Here is a 20,367-nt window from a genome sequence, read left to right on the forward strand (position 1 = left end):
ACTGTCAGAAATGTTTGTCAATTTCTTGATCTTCTACATGAACTAACTTTTGTTTCACTGATTGTATCTATTGTTGTTCTGTTTTCTGTTTCATTGATTTCCCTCTGACCTTTATTATAATTTCTTTCCTGCTTCATATCTTTTTTCTAACTTCTTAAGGTGAAAACTTAAGTTATTAATTTGAAACCATTCTTCTTTTTTAATATAAACACATAAAGCAATAAACATTAATCACTGTTTTAACTGTATTCCATAAATTTTGATATGTTGTGTTTGTTTTCATGTAATTCAAAGTGTTTTCTAATTTCCTTTGTGATGACTCTTTTTTTGACTAATAAGTTATTTAGAAATATGATATTTGAAATTTTCTAAATTTCTTTCTGTTGTAGGTTATTGTTTACATATTTTTCTGTTGTTAAGGATTATATTTTATATGATTTAAATGTTTTTAAATTGATTGAGCTTGTTTTGTTGACTAGTAGGTAAACTTACCTAGAGGATGTTGAAAAGAATATGTACTCTGTGTTGTCATTGAGTTAAGTATTTTAGAAAGGTGAGTTAGGTCCATTTGATTGATAGTGTTATTCAGATTTCCTATATCCTTGCTAATTTTTGCCTAGTTGCTCTATCAATTTTCGAGAATGAAGTATTGAAGTTTCCAACTATTTTTAATTTTCTGTTTTTTCTTTTGATTCTGTTACTTGTTACTTCATGTATTTTAAGGCTCTGCTGGTAGGATTCTGCATATAAATTTACAATTATTATATTTTTTTGAGGAATCGACCCTTTTTTCATTGTGAAATTTCTCTTTCTGTCTTTTGTAGTATTTCTTGATTTAAAGTATATTTTGTGTGATCTTCATTACAGTCATTTCAGCTCCTATGGTTATAATTTGCATGGTATATCCTGTATGCTTTAACACATACAGTAATGTATGTATGGATGTATAGGACAAAACATGGTGTATATAGCGTGCAGTACTATTTACAATTTCAGACATCCACAGTGTTCTTGGAACATATCCCTCCTGTTTGTGCCTTAGGATTAAGAGTATGCCTCTCATAGCATCATTTAACAGGGTTCTTTTAGAAATCTTGTTTGACAATCTCTGCCTGTTTCTTGGAATTTTTAGTTCATTCACATTAATAAAATTACTGATACAGTTGGAATTATGTTCACCACTTTTTCCATTTTTTGTGTGTGTATCTCATGGATTTTTTTGTTTGTTTGTTCATTTGTTCCTCCTTTATTGCCTGTTTTGTGTCATGTCAGTGCCCTCTGGAATGCATATTTTTGATGAAAAGTTAAACATTTATATATTGTTCCCCTGTATGTAATGAATAATTTTACTCTTGCTGCTGTCAATGTTTCTCTCTGGCTTTGGCTTCCAGTAGTTTGACTATGAGGTATCTGGGTGTGTGTCTGTTTGTGTGTTATCCTACTTGGGTTCGTTGAGAATCTTGGGTCCATAAATTAATATTTTTCAACAAATTTGGGGCATTTTATGATATTATTTTTTCAGAATATATTTTCCTATCTTTCTCTCTCCTCTGTGTCAGGTACTGTTATTATTCATATGTAGGTATATTTTATTTTGTCCCACAGATCTCTGAGGCTCTTTTAATCTTTTTCATTCTTTTATCTCTCTGATTTTTTTATTGGGTTATTTCTATCTTCAAGTTCACTGATTATTTTTCTATCTAAAATCTGCTGTTGAGTCCCTTTAAATAATTTTTTATATAAGTCGTTTTACTTTTAAACTCTAAAATATTTATTTGATCCTGTTTTATAATTTTTCTTTGTTGACATTCTCTTTTTTAAAATCATTTTTGTAATACTTTCATTCAACTTTTTAAAACATGGTTTTTAAAATTAGTCTTTGAACATATTTATAATTGCTACTTTGAAATCTTTGTCTGCTAAATCCAACATCAGAAACTACCTAGAGAAATTTTTTACTTACTGTTTTTTTCTGTTAGTGCAGGTTACACTTTCTTATTTCTTGGCATATCTCATAATTTTTGCTCTTGAAAATGGGACATTAGATATCAATAATATACTGTAGCAATTATGTTTTGAATTTCCCCTTGTGTTGCTGCTATGTTTTTGTTTCTGTCTACTAACTTGTCCAAACACATTTGTAGACTCTGTTTACCCAGCACTGTGTGGCTGTTGATTTCTCTGCTCAGTTTTAAAAATTGTTGTTCTTATTTTTAAGCCTGAATTCATGGGGCTCACACTCATAGGTTAATGGTCAATGAATGGTCAGATACTGTGCACAAACATCTTCAGCCAGTAAAGCTTCTACCCTCTGGCAATAGATCTGTGTGTGCATGTATGTTGGGGGGTGCATTTTAAGTTCAAGTCATTTTTAAGTATGTTTGGGCTTTGCTTACTTCCAGACTCTCTTGCCTCTCCTCTGCACATATATACAGGCTTACAGCCAGTCAATGATGTGTAGATAAACTGGACCCTCTCCAGATTTTGTACAGTCATGAAGAGAGCTTATGTACAGTCATTATGTACATAATGTACAGAGAGTTTATGAAGGCTCCGTAGGATGATCTTATTTCTCAGATTTTCCTGTTAAGTTTCTGGCTGATTTGCCAGTCTGCTGCTGGCCCCAATTATGATTGCAACCTCTGGCTAACTCACCTGCTGGTCTTCCCTTGTTTGATTGCTCTTAGATTGCTACAGACTTAGATTTCACAATGCTCTTGGATTTGAAGTTTTATCATCCGGTTCTCCAAATAAAATTAACCCTTTCTGGAAGGGAAAATTCTGATTTTCACATATTTCCCTACCTAGGTAGAACTACCTTATGGCCTGAGCTTGAGGAAGGGGATGGGAAACTAGGCAGAAATGTCACAGACTCCCAGTGAAGTTAAACTGTACATGAAGTTTAGTAACTTTTAAAAAAGTTTTTTTAAAGCTTCACCCAAGGATATATTTATTGATTTTTGAGAGAGAGAGAGAGAGAGAGAGAGAGAAACATTGATGTGAGAGATAAACATAGATGGTTGCCTTCTGTACACACCCCAACCAGGGATTGAACCCACAACCTAGGCATGTACCCTGACCCAGGATCCTATTGGTCCACTGCAGAACATTCAAACCAACCGAGCCACCTGGCCAGGACAAGTTCTGTAACTTATGATGAATAACCACTCCTCACTGTTTTCAGAGTTCTGAACAGGGTGTTTTTGACAATTGTGTCCAGTTTTATCACTGCTTTTAGGGAGAGAAATGGTTGAACTACTCACTTCTCCATACTGGAAGTCCTGCTCCTGCCCCGGTCATTTTTAATAGCTGCTCAGCTGATTCTGATGTGAAGCCAGTGCTGGCAATCACTGAGCTAGGGTTTGATTACAGATGGATGAATTTTGAATTTACTTTATTCAGTAAACATTTTTTGAACGTCAGGCACTGGAGACAGTGTGGGGATGCAAAGATAAATGAGACCACCTGTCTTCTTTAGTAGTTACAGGTAGTGGGAAAGATAAAGGGGGAAACAAATAATACAGTATAACCATGAGCATATAGAGATATGTGATGCTGGTTTTGGGAGCAGTGTCAGCAAAGAACAATGTCCACAACCCACTGTTTTTCTGAAACATGCCAATAGGTAGTCAGAATATTTTCAGAAAGTAATGGCCATTAAGCAAACCCATACTTAAGTATGAATAAATTACTCATCCCCAGGAACCTAGGGCAATTTCCCAAAACTATATGGTGATTATAAACATAATTTTAAGGAAGGGGTATTTAGATTCATGTAATGGTTAGTGAGTTTTTTATGCTCTGTTTTCAACTGTACTGTGATGGTTTTGTAACCTCAATTTACATGAACAAATTCAGGAATAGCAGGTCCACCTCAGAGTCATTATGGGTGGTGTGACACAATATTAGGGTCTCCAGAACAGGGAGTCCACAAAGGCACACCACAGGGGTGTAGGGAGGAATATTAGTACTTCTATTTTTCAAAAAAAGCAAATTTGGCCTTTAAAATTTTTCTGTTGATGGAGTGTTTCAAAAAATGAGAATATTTAAACAGTAGTATATGCATAGAACTTATAAATAAACAAACATATATAGGTGGCATGCCTCCAATATTTTTGAATCAAGAATACTCAGTCACTAGTAGTAGTAGAACGAATACTAAGCTAAATGGGTGCTAGTCTTAGCTGGGTCAGCTACCAACTGGCTATGTGAACATGGGAAAGTATCAAAGATGCTGTAGGTCTCCCACATCTATAAAATGGTATAAATACCCCTCAGGCTCCTTCCAGCTCTGGAATTCTGTAAGTGCTTTTGCTCTTGCTTTTCTTGTCAGGAATAATGATGAGGTTGTACAAGCAGTTTACCTTTTTATTACTGTTGTTCATCATCTGAATTGGATGCAGGTGTAAGCCTATTTCTTAGTTCCTGAAATATTTCCAGAGAAAGCTTTCTTTTTGTTGGCTATATCTCCTCTCTGCGGTGCTGCTGCATACCACAACATTATTTTCAGTTCTTCTAACTTTATACATGTTAACAGAGGACACAATACAGCACATAACAGAGGACCTAAAAGGGGACATAACACAACACATGTTAACAGAGGTCATAACTAATTGATCTGTAACTGTGTGCAGATTTACGTAGATGTAGTTATAGATGCATGAGTGGGCATGTGCACATGCAGATCGATCCTTAACTATTGCTTAATTTCATTGCATACATAAATTGAAATTCAGAAAAATGGCATGATTTAAATTGAGTACATAAAGAAATTAAATGTAGTTTTAATAATTAAAAGAACCACACTAACTCATATATATCAGGTTTAGTATTACTCAGAAACTGACTTATGAAACAGAGGATTATTTTCAAAATTTAGATGCAACTAGAAGCCCAAGCAGTTAATATAGTTCTTTAAGTGCAAAGTACTTTAAAATTTCACATATTCTATTTAACTCCTCTAAAAATATTATTCAACTTTAAAAATGAATAGAGTAAGACGTTAAACTTCAGAGTTCATGGGTCATATTTACACTATTCATGGTTTTTCTTCAAACAGTTACTTACTTATTATATAGTCAGTTCCTTAAAACGTTCTCTGAGTTTCGTTTGCTAACTTTAGTAAATAAACCAGTACTACTAAATAGTATAGTATTTTAATATCTTATTCCTTCACATACTCCTTTTTATTAGAATTCAAAGCTTGAATAAACTTTAAAATCATAACAAAGATTTGTTTTGTTTCTTAAATAATTTGGGCTTTTTAAATAATTCTATTCAGTATAATATCATAATGCTTTTTATGAAGTCTTTTGTTCCAAATGAAATATGAAATAGAAACTGATGCTAGTGTCATGAATCTTTACCATATAGTTCAACCATTTAAAATCAGTTGCTGTGATTTACCTGTGAGAATGGAATAATCACATTTTGGAACATTCTATGTAATAGGTGCATCATTTTAAAGATTCATCTTAGAGTTTGAGAGTCAAGATGGCAGAGGAATGAGTGGAAGTCACACTGACCTCCTCCCAGGACCAACCTGGAATTTCAACTAAATTGTGGAGAAATCACCTGGAACAAACTACTGAACAATAGCAAGAGAGGAGCCTTATAACCTCAGACAGACAGAAGGATCAGCTTTAGCATAACCTAATTGGTAAGGAGTGCAGCAGAGGCTCAGGAAGGCAGGCAGGGCACCCATGGGTGGCAGCACCAGAAGGATATTGAAATGGCCAATTGGATCCCTGTGAGATGAGCAAGGTCTAAACCATAAGCGGGGATCTCCAGCCTACAGCACCAGAGCCCAAAAAGTACACAGAGAGATGCCTGAGGAGACACTGGTAAAGGAGGTTCTGGGGAGAGAACTGAGAGAGTAGCTGGCAGGATCCTGGTGCTGACTCCTCCCCCATACGGCAGCAGCCATCTGGCTCAGGCAGACCACTTCCCTGAGCAGCATCAGAGTGAGAGTACCCAATAGCCCTGCCCCCAAGTGGGTCTCTGCCCCCAACCCCATGGTGTCTCTAAGCCGGCCTGCTGAGTGCAGAGTGGCTAGATTAACAGCTGAAGGAGACAGCCACAGACAGTAGATTCCTGGAAGTCTCAGACAGGCTGACTAAGGTCAGACAGGGGCATCATCTGACATCATCAGAGGCAGATCCAGAAAGAAAAAAAAAACAGGGGTCTCCTACCATAGACGTTCACACCACAAGGTCAGAAAATCAAGACAGATCAATTTAAGAAGCAGAAGCAAAATGAAGAGTCTCACAAATAATGGGAAGACAAAGAAACGCCCCCTTCCCTGGTCAAAGGAAAAGTAGGAATCCCAAGAAAGAAAAATAAAGGAAATAGAAGAAAGTAAACTATCAGATATTGAGTATAAAACAATGGTTCAAGGAAGCTCAATGAGCTCAGTGAGCTCAGAGAGAATTACAAAAAACTACGAGGAAATTACTGCAAACTATATCAGCATGAGAAAGGACATAGAAACTATCAAAAAGAGACAAGAGGAAATGAAGAATACAATTTCTGAATTGAAGAACACAGTTGAAGGAATCGAAAGCAGAGAAGAAGAAGGAGAGGATCAAATCAGTGAGCTGGAGGATAAGGTGGAAAAAAGCTCCCAGAAAGAGCAAGAAAATGAAAAAAGACTCAAAAAGAATGAAGAGGTATTGAGGGAAATGCAGGACAACCCAAAATGTAATAATATCCATATAATAGGGATAACAGAAGAAGAAGAAGAAGGGGAGTAAGGGATAAAGAACCTGTTGGAAAAAGTAATGATGGAAAACTTCCCTAATCTGAGGAGAGAAAAAGTCACACAAGTCCAGGAAGCACAGAGGGTCCAGTTGAAGAGTAACCCAGTGAGGCCCACTCCAAGGCGCATCATCATTAAAGTAACAAATATCAAAGACAAACAGAATTCTAAAGGAAGCAAGGGAGAAAGAGGTAGTAACATAGAAGGGAGCCCCAATACCGCTAGCCCCTGACTTCTCAACAGAAACACTGCAAGCCAGAAGGAATAGCAAGATATTCCAAGTCATGAAAAGCAAAGGCCTGAAACCAAGACTGCTCTACCCAGCAAGGCTCTCAATTAAAATGGAAGATGAAATACGGAGCTTCTCAGACAAAATAAGGCTAAAAGAATACAACTCCACCAAACCAGCATTGCAAAATATGCTAAAGGGACTGCTTTAAGAAGATAAAGAAAAAGAGTCTATGAATACCCAGCTCTTTTCACAGTCACCAATACTTGATATTACCAATATTTTTAATATATATTAATCTGATTGTGATAATGATGTGTTATTTTAAGTGTTACTTTATTATTTGTTGAAACTAAACCTGTTTTTGTATATTTCTTGCCTATTTCTATTTTTTTAAAAAAAGCTTTAAATGACTTTTTGGTATTCTTTACACATTTTTTGATTAAATGTTTATAGAATTTTTTCCCTAAAAATAAACAAACAAACAAAAAACCCCAAACAAGTATTAACCCTGTTATAGATGTGTTGCAAATACTTTCCTATTCTATTACTTGCCCTTTAACTTTTTTCACATGAATATTACTGTATAGTCTTAAATGTTTAGTATAGTCATATTGTCAATATTTTACTTTATAGCTTCTCAGTTTGAATATTTTACTTCAGGGTAAGAAAAATATTATTTTGTATTTTCTTCAAAAACTCCTTAGATTTTACATATTGATTTTTCACTCACCTGAATATTTTTTGTATAATGTGTGAAATAGGGCTCTATATTTGTGTTATTTCAAGTAATAGTGGTCCATGCACCTTATTTGTTGAATAAGCCTTATTTTACCCATTGATTTGAAATATCAATTTAATCATAATATTACATTGTTAAATACGTTTGTTTCTAGAATGCTTATTTTATTTCATTGATCTACTTGATTATTTCTGTGCTGGTGTCATGTTATTTAACTGCTGAGACTTCATGATGGATTTAAATTTTTTAATATTTTATAATGGATCGTGACATTAAAAAAATAAATAAAATCAATCTGCATTTTAAAAAAAGGTAAGAAAGAAGGAACTCTTACCTTTTGTGACAACATGGATAGAACTGGAGAATATTATGCTAAGTGAAATAAGCCAGTTGGTGAAAGACAAATACCATATGATCTCACCTATAAGTGAAATCTATTCAACAAAATAAACTAATGAACAAAATAAACCACAGGCAAGGAAACATGGAGCAGACTGAAAGTGACCAGAGAGGATGGGTAAAGAGGACAGTGGTGGAAAGGAGAAGGGACTAAACAAAGAACATGTATGAATGACCCATGGACATGGACAACAGAGTGGGAATTGACTGTGGGAGAGGGGGCCAGGGTTGGATGGGTAGAGGGGGGGAAAAGGGGGAAAAACTGAGACAACTGTAATAGAATAAACATGATTTAAAAATTAAAAAATAATAATAAAAAACGTTGAGCTCCAAAAAATAAAGATTTATCTTAAAGGGAAAATGATGAAAAAAGTGATAACACAACAAAAAGAATGACATCATAGCTGTTTTGATGTAAATAAATGTTAAAAATATGAGTTCATAAGAATATTACTGTACCCCTGGTTAGGTGGCTCAGCTGGTCAGAACATCATCCAGAACACCAAAAGGTTGCAGGTGCATTTCTGGTCGCAGTACATACCTAAGTTGCCGGTTTGATCCCCTGTTGGGCATGTATGGGAGGCAACCAATCAATGTTCCTTTCTCACATTTCTCTCTCCCTCTCTCTTTCTCTCCCTCTCTTTTTTCTCTTTCTCTGTCGCTCCCTCCCTCTCTCTCTAAAATCAATGAACACATTATCTGGTGAAGGTTTTAAAAAAAAGGATATGACAGTAAATACTAGAATGAAAGTACAGTATCCTCCCCTCTATTTGTTTTCTGGGTTTCAATTACTCATGGACAACTGTGTTACCAAAATATTAAATGGAAAATTCCAAAAATACACAATTCATAATTTTTAAAAGATTGTATTAATTTATTTATTTTTAGAGAGAGGGGAAGAGAAGGAGAAATAGAGGTAGAGAAACATTGATGTGAGAGAGAAACATCAATTAGTTGCCTCTCAAATCAGCCTGAATGGGAATCAAACTGGCAACCTTTTGCTTTGTGGGATACCATCCAACCCATGAGCAACATTGGTCAGAGCTGCAACTCATAAATTTTAAGTTATGTGCCATTCTGAGTAATGAGATAACATCTCAGAATCCCCTGCTGCATCCTGCCCTGGATGGGAACCATCCCTTTGTACAGAATGTCCGTGCTGTAGGCATTCCCACCTGTTAGTCACTTAGTAGCTGTCATCTTGGCTATCAGAACGACTGTTGCAATATTGCAAGAGCTTGTGTTCCAGGACTCTTTATTTTAATTAGTAGTGGCCCCTAAGCACAAGAGTAATGAAGTCAGCAATTCAGATATGCTAATGAGAGGCTGTAAACTTTATCATAGAAATGTATGCATTGGAAGAAAACAATATATATAGGGTTCAGTGCTATCTGTGGTTTCAGGCTTTCACTCAGAATCTTGGAACGTACAAGGGGGGGCCCCCAAAAAATGGAATTTATTTGTAAAAAATTGTATTTATTCTTACATGTTTAAACTTCAGTCGCTTCCAAACTACTCTCCAATTGATGCAATTAATACCTATCGAGAAGTTTTTTCCACTGCTCATAACAGTTTTTGAACTCATCAATCTTGATGCCATTTAGTGCTTCTGCCGTTTTTTGTTTCACCTCTTTCACATCAGCAAAACATTTCCTTTTGAGGGCTTATTTCATCTGGGAAAAAAAAAGTCACCCAGGGTGACATTGGGTGAATAAGGAGGGTAGAGAATGGAGGTCATGCCATTTTTTTTGTAAAAACCACTGAAAACTCAGCCCAGTGTGGGCAGGTGTGCTGGTAAATCACCCATCATAAGATGGGCAAGTGCAATTAAAGAGTCTTCAAGAAAAGTTCACTGGAGCTGTACACAGCCTCTTACAACAACACCAGTTGATACACTGATACAGATGGGTTCCTAGAACACTAATCTAGCCTGCCTTCCAAAAGATAATTCCAGTTTTTTGGGGGTCCTCTCTTGTACACCTAATAGATAAAGGGGGAATACTATACAGAGAAAAGAGCAAAAACAGAACAACAGAAGAAAAATTAGTAAATGCAAATGTTCTATAAATAGAAAAAAAGAAAGTCAAACTCCATAATTAACTTTATTTTGTATAGTAATGGAATAAAGGGTGATGGAAAATACCACTTTAAACCTAGACCTATATAATCACAGCCTGTTGCTTACACTATTACATATGTCCCCATTTCCTGTCTTCCTTTGCCTACCTCCCCCTGCCTTCAGCCTCACTTCCCTCTGGCCATCACCACACTGTTGTCTGTCTATGGGTTATGCATATATGTTCTTCAGCTAATCCCTTCACCTTCTTTCAACCAGTCCCCCACTCCGCACCTCCCCCCCACCCCCAACAGCTGTTAGTGTGCTCCATGTAGGACAGGCTGTACTTTGTACTTTACCTGCTGCAGGTAAAGTGCAGTCATTTGCTGCTGCCTGGAACAGCCAGCTAGGAGCAAATTTCACTAAGGTTTCCAGCTGGTAACCAATCCACAAGTTGGAAAACAATGTTCTAACCATTAGTTTTAGTGTGGTTTTTCCCTCACCCAAGGACATTTTTTATTGCTTGTAGAGAGCAAGGAGGGAGGGAGGAAGGGAGAGAGAGAGAAACATCGATCAGGTACCTCCTATATGTACCTGGACTGAGGATCGAACCTGCAACCTTGGGTATGTGCCCTGACCAGGAATCAAACCCGCAGCCTTTTAGTTACAGGACAATGCTCCAACCAACTGAAAATACTGACCAGGACTAACCTTTAGTTTTAATGCTGATCATATAGTAAGAGCTAGAAATTCACCCTGGGGTAAGTTGTTGTTAGTGGGTGAGGAAGAGTTGGCTGTTTCCAGTCCTGGGTTTAAAGGCAGTACCCGCCCTCTCCGCCAGGCACAGAGCCGCTATGGCCCTATACTTCCCAGAAGTCCTTACAGTTCTGTGCTACTTGTTTAGCAGAGGATAGGTTTATTTACATTATTATGTTATCCATTTTCTATTATGTATGTTTGGCCTATATTCTGCTCCTGATTTAGGTCGTCTCCTTTGCTTTTCCTAATGTTTTTTTAAAGATTGAAACTGGGTCAGGGTTTGGACAGTTCGGAAGGTTTTTCTGTGTCAGCTGGGCAACTTGCTTATACCATGTCATACCACTCACATTCTTCATTTTCTTTTAAAATTTTCTCTAGACAAGAGGACTTTTTAATATTAACTTTTGATTTTAGAATTGTTTCAAATGTGCAGAAAAATTAGGATGGTTCATAGACTTCTGGTATGCTTCTCATTGGGAACATCTTTCTTTTTTTTAATTAATTAATTATTTTTTTCAAATACATTTGTCTCTGCCTTCCCCCCAACCACTTTCCCTTGCCCCCTCCCCCATCCCTCCCTCAACCTTTCCCCTTTGGTTTTGTCCCTGAGTCCTTGCTATGTGGAACATCTTTCATTACAGTGTTAGATCAGGGGCCTTTAACCTGAGTCCATGGACTGACTTCAGGGGTTCCATGAACTCCTGAAATTTATGCCACATTGTATATGTTTGAATGAAATGCATTTAAATTAATTTGAGAGTTAGAGACTATATTTTAGTTTCATCAATCCTTTTTGTCTAGGTACAATCTCTGTTTTCAGGTTTTCTTCTTTGATACATTTTTTGGTTCATTGGAACACTGTTTCCAAGTACACATTTGTGCCAGTGTGCAAGGGCAGATTTTTGTGTACAACAGAGCTGGCCAAAGTGTTCTTTACCCAACTCTGTAATTTTCTGAGTCACCCAATGCTGTATATTCACATAAAATATATTAACGCTATTGTTTGACAAATTCAGTGTTCCTTCAAATGGATGATTATGTCTATACTCCATTAAGTCCTCCAAACTGAACATAGGGGCCCTGCATCTGAATTGCCTAGGCTCCCTATCCAGAATATTTTGCATTTTTAACTCCCTCCCCCACCAAATTGGATTCACAGTGTATCCAAACCATTTACATAGACTGCCTAAATTTTGAACATTAACTTAAGAGCAAAGGGTATTTGGAACTATTAATAAAGCACTGCTGTTTTCCTTGAAAATTAGGGGGAAAGCCATAAAATTACCATAGGCCTGTTTTTCTCTAGTGTCTGTATAGAGCTCTTTCTCACTTTGGTTCTAAAGATAAAAGATAATTATAACATTAGAGACCTAGGATACTGTGCAAATTCTTCCTAGTTAAATCTTTGTTTTATAAATATTTTGAATATTTTACATAATTGTTTGTTACTGTCAAATATTTGGGGTTTGTTTCAGACTTACAGATTCCAGTCTTATGTTAGAAGATTATTCATCCAAGTTGAGCCCCCAAACAAAGAGAGCCAAGAAGAGCATTCTTTCTGGGGAAGAGAAGGAAAATCTGCCAAGCAACTATATAATGCCCATTTTCTCAGGACGGTGAGTATGCATTCTCTTCCTGGCTTTGATTATAATAAAGTGGACAGTAAATGTAAGTTAATAATAATAATAATAGCAGCTACCATTTATTGAGCGCTTCCTATATATGTTTGAGAAAGATCTGAAGAACCTTGAACTCTGCACTGAGGGGGATGTGTTTATTGCAAAAATCTTGCCATTACACAGGATAGCTACACAAGAAAAGAGAATGATTAGGGACTTAATTTTACTTTTGTAACTGGTTGAAATTAGAAAGAGAGTGTTGGGTGTTCATGATTGAATACTAAATGTAGTTACTATAAAGTAGAAAGAGAGGTTCAAAACTCTCAAATATTGAGTTAACTGAAAAAGAAAAATCAGATGATATGTTTAAGTATGTGGAAAAATCATGGTTGCCTATGTGGTTTTAATTATTCATTAGGAGGAAAAAAATCTTAGATAACTAGAATAAGTAAAAAAATTGCAACATAACTTGAATACCTGGCTTACATTTGTTGACTTTAAAATAGGTTACTATTTATTTGAGGTAAGTATCAAACAAAATAATCACTAAATCACAAGTCTGTGTAATACCAAATTTCTATGTTTATAATATAAACATTTTTTTGACTGATAATAATACCCAAAGGAATCTTGAAAGGAAACCTGTCTGAGACACCAAATTAAAGTTTAACAGGAACTTTCTGTAGCTCCCCTGTTGATTTCCCTTTGAAAGGAGAACTATTAACAGAGCTAAGCTTATATTCAAAATGAGATCATCTTCTCAGGACAAATGCTATCAAGACAGTCAGTAGGCAATAATGTGGCTTTTATTTTTGTTTTCCTGTGTTTTTCCTTCCACTGACCTCTGATAACTCCTTTCTAAATTGTTTCAGAGGCTAATATCATAATTGCTCTGAACACAATTAGGAAGGTAAGGGAATAAATAATATTCTATTTTTAGCTTTTTATTTGATATGTTTGATTTTTTGATATCTGATTGTTTAAGTGAACTTTCCAGAGAAACATGCTTATATTACTAAGTATGCCTGCCCAGACTTAGCCTCTTTACAGTTAGTGTAATATGTGCTCATATTCATTATAGGAGATGGTTAGGGTGGAAGAGTGAAATATTTTAATTTTCCCCCCAGTGTTTAAAAAAATTATTTAAAAACTACATCAACAGCATTAACCTTCATGACAAGCCTCTCCACCTGTGTGGGTATGAGATGAAGCTTCTCACTGTCTTTTCCCTTCCTTTTGTCCACCAAACAATTTTATCTTCCAGGCCAGTCTCAAGAAAGATAATGTACAAAATTAACAGTGATGAACGAAAGTGTGAATAAAAATTTATATTTTAGGTTTTATTTCCAGTTATTTTTTTTAATATGGATACATCTCCTACATTTTATTACTACATTGAAAATAATACTTCATCATGATGGTGGCATAGGTAAACATGTCTCATCGCCTCACACAACCACATCGAAATTACAAATAAACTATAGAACAACCATCATTCAGAACCATCAGTAATCAAGCTGAATGGAAGTCCTATAACTATGGATTAAAGAAGAAACCAACTACAGAATTAAAGAAGAAACCACATCAAGACTAGTAGTAGTAGTGGAGATATGGGATGAACTTGTCCCACATCCATGTAACATGGATAAAAATCAGGAGGTATATATCTCAGGAGTGAGGGGTCCCAGCCCCAAACTAGGCTCCTCAGCCCAGGGTTCCAGTACCAGGATGATAAATTCCCATAACATCTGGCTATAAAAAACAGCAGGGAGTGAGGCTGTGGAAGACAGAAATGTGGAAGTCTCAGACATTTCCTCTAAAGAGCCTATGCACAGACTTACTTGGACTCACTCCTGCTGAACTCCAGTGATGGGACAGCAGATTGAAAGTCATCAGAGACCTATGGGGAGGAATGGAATTGTCCGGCAACAGGGCGAGAACTGGAAGGCTGCTTTCTCCAAGACAGAAGTACTGGCAGAGACTATAGTTCCTTTTTTTGAGCCTTCCCCACACAGAGCCACAGAGCCAGCAGTCAGTTGCCATATCTGAGACTTCATCAACCTGGCTCACACACTTTGCGCCCCACCCCCGGTGATCCCCTGAGGCCCAGCCCCACCCAACTTTCGGGTCCACCCAAGCTGTTTCCAGTGGCTTTTCTATATGAATGGCTTGTCTTGGTCCATGCTTCAGATTTTCCTAAATTCCTTCAAACTAGCAGCATCTGGCTTCAATGAGCCCATACCTCTTACTAAGCTGTCCCAGGGCCAGCACTAGCAGCAGCTGGCCTTGATTCACCGGTTGACCTTGCTAGGGCACCTCCGAGCCCCGCACAAGTAGCAACCATCTGCAGATCACTTTGTAGCTTATACTGTGTGATCCTGGATTAAACACAGAATATAGAACATAGAACACAGAACATAGCTGCTGACCATGGATGTACCAATAGCAATCAAAGTTCAAATACAACGGAAAGGTATACACAGCCACACAGTAGGTACATCTGGAGTACCCTGCTTGGGTAATAGGGGAAGTTGCACCACTGGATTCTACAGGACATGTACTACATTAGACCACTCTACAAAACCTGAGAGATATAGCAGCTCTACCCAATACATAAAAACAAACACAGGGAGGCTGCCAAAATGAAGAAACAAAGGAACATGGCCCAAATGAAAGAAAAGATCAAAACTCCAGAAAAAGAACTAAACAAAGTGTAAATAAGCAATCTTTCAGATGTAGAGTTCAAAACACTGGTTATAAGGATGCTCAAGGAACTTAGTGAGATGCTCAACAGCATAAAAAAGATCCTGTCAAAAATGAAGGATATATTAATTGAAATTAAAAACAATTTACAGGGCATCAACAGTTCAGTGGATGAAGCTGAGAGTTACATGAACAATTTGAAATATAAGGAACAAATTACAACTAATCAGTACAGCAAGAAGAAAAAAAGAATCCCAAAAATGAGGCTAGTGTAAGGATCCTCAGAGACAACTTCAAGCATACCAATATTTGCATCATCGTGGTGCTGGAGAAAGAAGAGAGAGCAAGAAATTGAAAGTCCATTTGAAAAAAATGACAGAAAATGTCCCTCACAAGTCCAGAAAATACAGAGTCCCAACAAGAAGAACCCAAAGAGGCCCATACCAAGACACATCATAATTAAAATGCCAAAGGTTAAAGACAAGAGAGAATCTTAAAAGCAGCTAGAGAAAAGAAGTTAGTTACTTATAAAGGAATTCCCATAAGACTCTCAGCTGATTTATCAAAAAAACAAAAAAACAAAAAAACTTTGCAAGATAGAAGGGATTGGCAAGAAATATTCAAAGTGATGAAAAGCAAGTACCTACAACCAAGATTACTCTACCCAGCAAAGGTATCATTTAGACAACAAAGACAGATAAAGAGCTTTCCAGGCAAGAAAAAGTTAAGGGGGTTCATCACCATCATGCCAGTATTATATGAAATGTTAAAGGGACTTATTTAAGAAAAAGGAGATCAAAACTCTGAACAATAAAATGGCAAAACACACATACACACACACACGCACAACAAATCTATCAACAATTGAATCTAAAAAATAAACTAAGAAAACAAGAAGAACAGAGACAGAATCATGGACACAGAGAGTGTTTTTGATGGTTGCCAGATGGGAAGGGGGTATGGGGGAATGGGTGAAGAGGTGAGGAGTTTAAGAGTACAAATAGGTAGTTTCAGAATAGCCATGGGATGTAAAGTACAGTATAGGAAATGGAGTAGCCAAAGAACTTATATACATGAGCCATGGTCATGAACAGTGATGGGGGGATTGCCTGAGGGAGTTTGGGGTGCTGGTTGGAGGGGGAAAAGTGGCAGAAATCAGGACAACTGTAATAGCATAATAATAAAATATAATTTAAAAAAAGAAAATTTCACTTCTTGCTCTGAAATACTTTGAGTTTACTGTGTCAGCAACAGGTTTTGAATTGAGACAGTAGGGGTAGAGTATTGGGTAGGTTTTAAATTCATTTTAAATTGGCTTTGGTTCATGTGGCTCAGTGGTTTGAGTGCTAGTCTGCAGATGAAAGGTCACCGGTTCAATTCCCTGTCAGGGATACACCTGGGTTGGGGGGCCAGGTCCCCAGTTGGGGGTGTGGGAGAGGCAACCAATTGATACATTGATGCTTTCTCCCTCTCTTCCTCCTTCCATTCCCTAAAAATAAGTAAGTAAAATGTTTAAAAAATAATTTAAAAAATTCATTCTAAATTGATAGTTGCATATTTTTGTCAGCACATTAGCATCATATTCTTGTACCCAGATTATAGCAGAGTTATACACACCTACATTTATATTAATTAAAAGTGAATTTCCCTGATGTTCTGGGTCAAAAATATTTTTTTAAGTATACTTGAGTTCTCATGTGGAATAGAACTTTTTCGAGATTAAGCTTACCTCTGAATGGAAAAGACAAGGAAACTGACTCCATTCTACCCTCTACAGCCATCTCAACATGTCCACTGTTAGAGGTAATGTGAGCTTAAACTTAGTGTTCTCTTACATAGAGTTGTCGCAGCTCAGAGCAATTCTAGTATTGAATATAATCAATTATATTCAATTATTATATATGTTAAATCATAGGAAAAAGTTTATTTCAAATCTTTCTATTGTATTTTAACCTCTATAGAGAATTATAAGCACTCTCTTTATGGTTTGTTTTGTATTCACTTCTTCATTCATTTCCAATCTCATTTAAAAAAAGAAATTACAGGTAATTATATCAGAACACTAAGCTAAAAATCTTCCATTTTCCTTTTTCTCCCCATAAATTATAGTGGCTATATTACTGAATTCCTTAGTAGAGACTTTTGCATTAATATTTGGAGAGGTAAATACATGAAAAATGAAATTGAAACTTACTAAGTTTAGTAAGAAACAAAGTAGACTAGTCTTGTCTACCATATGTTTTAGTAATATTTTATAAGAAGTTCCAAAGTTGTGCAAATGTTGAATCTTGTTCCTCAGCAAATTGCACAGATTCAGGTGCCAGGAACTTGTGGACACAATGGCAGTGTTTCCATATATATGGAGGTAATTACTTTTATAAGAAAAGTAGTTGTATAATTCTGCCTTGAGAGGTCTAGGGAAACTCAATTTCAAGAGAATCTTCGATCTAATTATTTTACATCCTCAGTGAAATATCTAATGTGCTTGACAACAAAGGTATTGAAGGAGGTTAAAAATAATCCAAATACTTTTGACAGCATTAATAAATCACAGCACAATTCTATAATAAACTACTGCATTAGCACTTTTGGCTGTTGCCACTCACTTGCCATTATCATCAATTATAAATAAAAACAAGTCACTTGTATAAATATCATCACTTCAATTGCAAGTTTGATCATCTCATCAGAGCTATGTGCCAGCACAAATAAAGATCATCATATTAAATATGTACACAAACATGTATGCATACACACACTTATATGCACAGTTAACCTTTATTATCTCAGAAAGATGTTCTGGCCAAGATGGGGGCATAAGTAGATAAAATTCGCCTCCTTGCACAACCAAAAGAAGGAAACAACCAATTTAAAAACAGCCAGAACTGCCAGAAAATCAAACTGTATGGAAGTGAGACAACAAGGAGCTAAAAAAGAAACATTCATTCACACTTGTAGGAGGGGCAGAAATAGGCAGCTGGGGTAGAGAGGACATGCAGCAAGGCAGTGGTTGGCAGACCGGGCCATCCCATATTTGCATGCAGATAAACTGGGAGGAACAACTAGAGAGCAAGACAGCCCATGGAACCCAGAGTACCAGCTTGGGCAAAATAAAGCCTCAGAACCTCTGGGTATAATAACCCATGGGGGCAGTGGTGGCAGGAGAGATTGCCAGTCTCTTGAAAGTGGGGCAAGAGCTGAGCAAACAGGATTGTTCCCTCTCTGATCCCTCCCCCACATACAGCATTACAACGCAGCAAAGTGGGTCTCCCTGCCCTGGTGAATACCTCAGGCTCTGCCCCTTACAGCATAAGAGGTATGCAGAAACAAAGAAATATGGCCCAAATGAAAGAACAGATCAAAATTCCAGAAAAACAACTAAGCAACGGGAGATAGAAAACCTATCAGATGCAGAGTTCAAAACATGGGTAATCAGGATGCCCACAGAAATGGCTGAGTATGGTCGCAAAATAGAGGAAAAAGTAAGGCTATGCAAAGTGAAATAAAGGAAAATATACAGGGAACCAACAGTGAAGGGAAGGAAACCAGGACTCAGATCAATGATTTGGAACAGAAGGAAGAAATAAACATTTGTCTGGAACAGAATGAAGAAACAAGAATTAAAAAAATAATGAGGAGAAGCTTAGGAACCTCTGGGACAACTTTAAACTATCCAACATCTGAATCATAGGGGTGCCAGAAGCGGAAGAGGAAGAGCAAGAATTTGAAAACTTATTTGGAAAAATAACGAAGGAAAACTTCCCCAATCTGCAAAGGAAATACATATGCAAGTCCAGGAAGCTCAGAGAGTCCCAAAGAAGTTTTCCCAAGGAGACACACACCAAGCCATATCATAATTAAATTACACATGCTTAAATATAGGGAGAGAATCTTAAAAGCAGCAAGAGAAAAGAAGAGAGTCACCAAGAAAGGAGTTCCCATAAGACTATAAATTGATTTCTCTAAAGAAACCTTGCAGGCAAGAAGGGGCTGGAAAGAAGTATTCAAAATCATGAAAGGCAAAGACCTACATCCAAGATTACTCTATCCAGCAAAGCTCTCATTTAGAATGGAAGGGCAGATAAAGTGCTTTCCAGATAAGGTCAAGTTAAAGGAGTTCACCATCACCAAGCCCTTATTATATGAAATGTTAAAGGGACTTATCTAAGAAAAAGAAGATCAAAACTATGAACAGTAAAATGACAACAAACTTACAACCATCAACAACTGAACCTAAAAACAAAAACAAAGTAAGCAACCAACTAGAACAGGAACAGAATCAGAGAAATGGAGATCACATGAGGGATATCAGTGGAAGGGAGTAAGGGGGAGACTCGGGGGAAAAGGTACAGGGAATAAGAAGCATAATTGGAAGGCACAAAGTAGACAGTGGTAAGTTATAGTATAGGAAATGGAGAAACCAAAGAACTTATATTTATGACCCTGGACATGAAGTAAGGGGTGGCGGGGGGGAATGCTTGAAGGAATGGGAGTACTAGGTAGAGGAAGATAAACAGGAGAAAAAAAAGAATGAGACAACTGAATAGCATAATCAATAAAATACACACAAAAAAATAAAGAAACCCAGTAGGCATAAGGATCATATGTAAATTATTTATACATACAACAACTTTTCTGACATAACAGCATTACATCAGCTGAGTTGTAGAATCCATATTGAACATATAGTCATGTATCAGAATCACAGGCACACAAACTGCACCTCATTTTTGCAGCATTGTGTTTTCCAGAAGGAAGTCATAACTTACTCTTTTCTTGTAGACTCAATCACATTTATACACACTAAGGAAACCAAGGAAATGACCGTGGTCAAGTTATCTAACTTCTCTAAGCCTTGTTATCATATATCTAAAATTGAAATGAAAAAGTCTACTTCATAAAGTTGTTGTGGCAGTAAAATGAGATACCACATAAAAAAACACTTGGCAAAGCTCCAGGGCCATCATAGGCATTATTATGGTTGTTATCATTATTTGTTAAGGTGAAGGTCACTTCATATGTGTAGGATTATTTTCTGATTTTTCAAGTTTTCTTTGGTCATGGTGCACAATGTTTGAGGTCTGGTACTTTGAACTTAGTAAA

General features: G+C 36.7%; 1 protein-coding gene across 2 annotated transcripts in view; it reads left to right on the top strand.

Moving 5' to 3' along the window:
* Positions 1 to 20,367, top strand: part of MYOM1 (myomesin 1) — a 138,431-nt gene that overhangs the window by 16,025 nt on the left and 102,039 nt on the right. For both annotated transcript variants that reach the window (XM_054583405.1, XM_054583406.1), the window contains exon 3: positions 12,418 to 12,558. In XM_054583405.1, the coding sequence (XP_054439380.1) occupies positions 12,418 to 12,558 (141 nt within the window). The remainder of the gene's footprint in view (positions 1 to 12,417; positions 12,559 to 20,367) is intronic.

Source organism: Pteronotus mesoamericanus, unplaced genomic scaffold (assembly GCF_021234165.1).
Source record: "Pteronotus mesoamericanus isolate MK-2021 breed Mesoamerican mustached bat unplaced genomic scaffold, CSHL_Meso_final contig_74, whole genome shotgun sequence".
NCBI classification, from domain to species: Eukaryota; Metazoa; Chordata; class Mammalia; order Chiroptera; family Mormoopidae; genus Pteronotus; species Pteronotus mesoamericanus.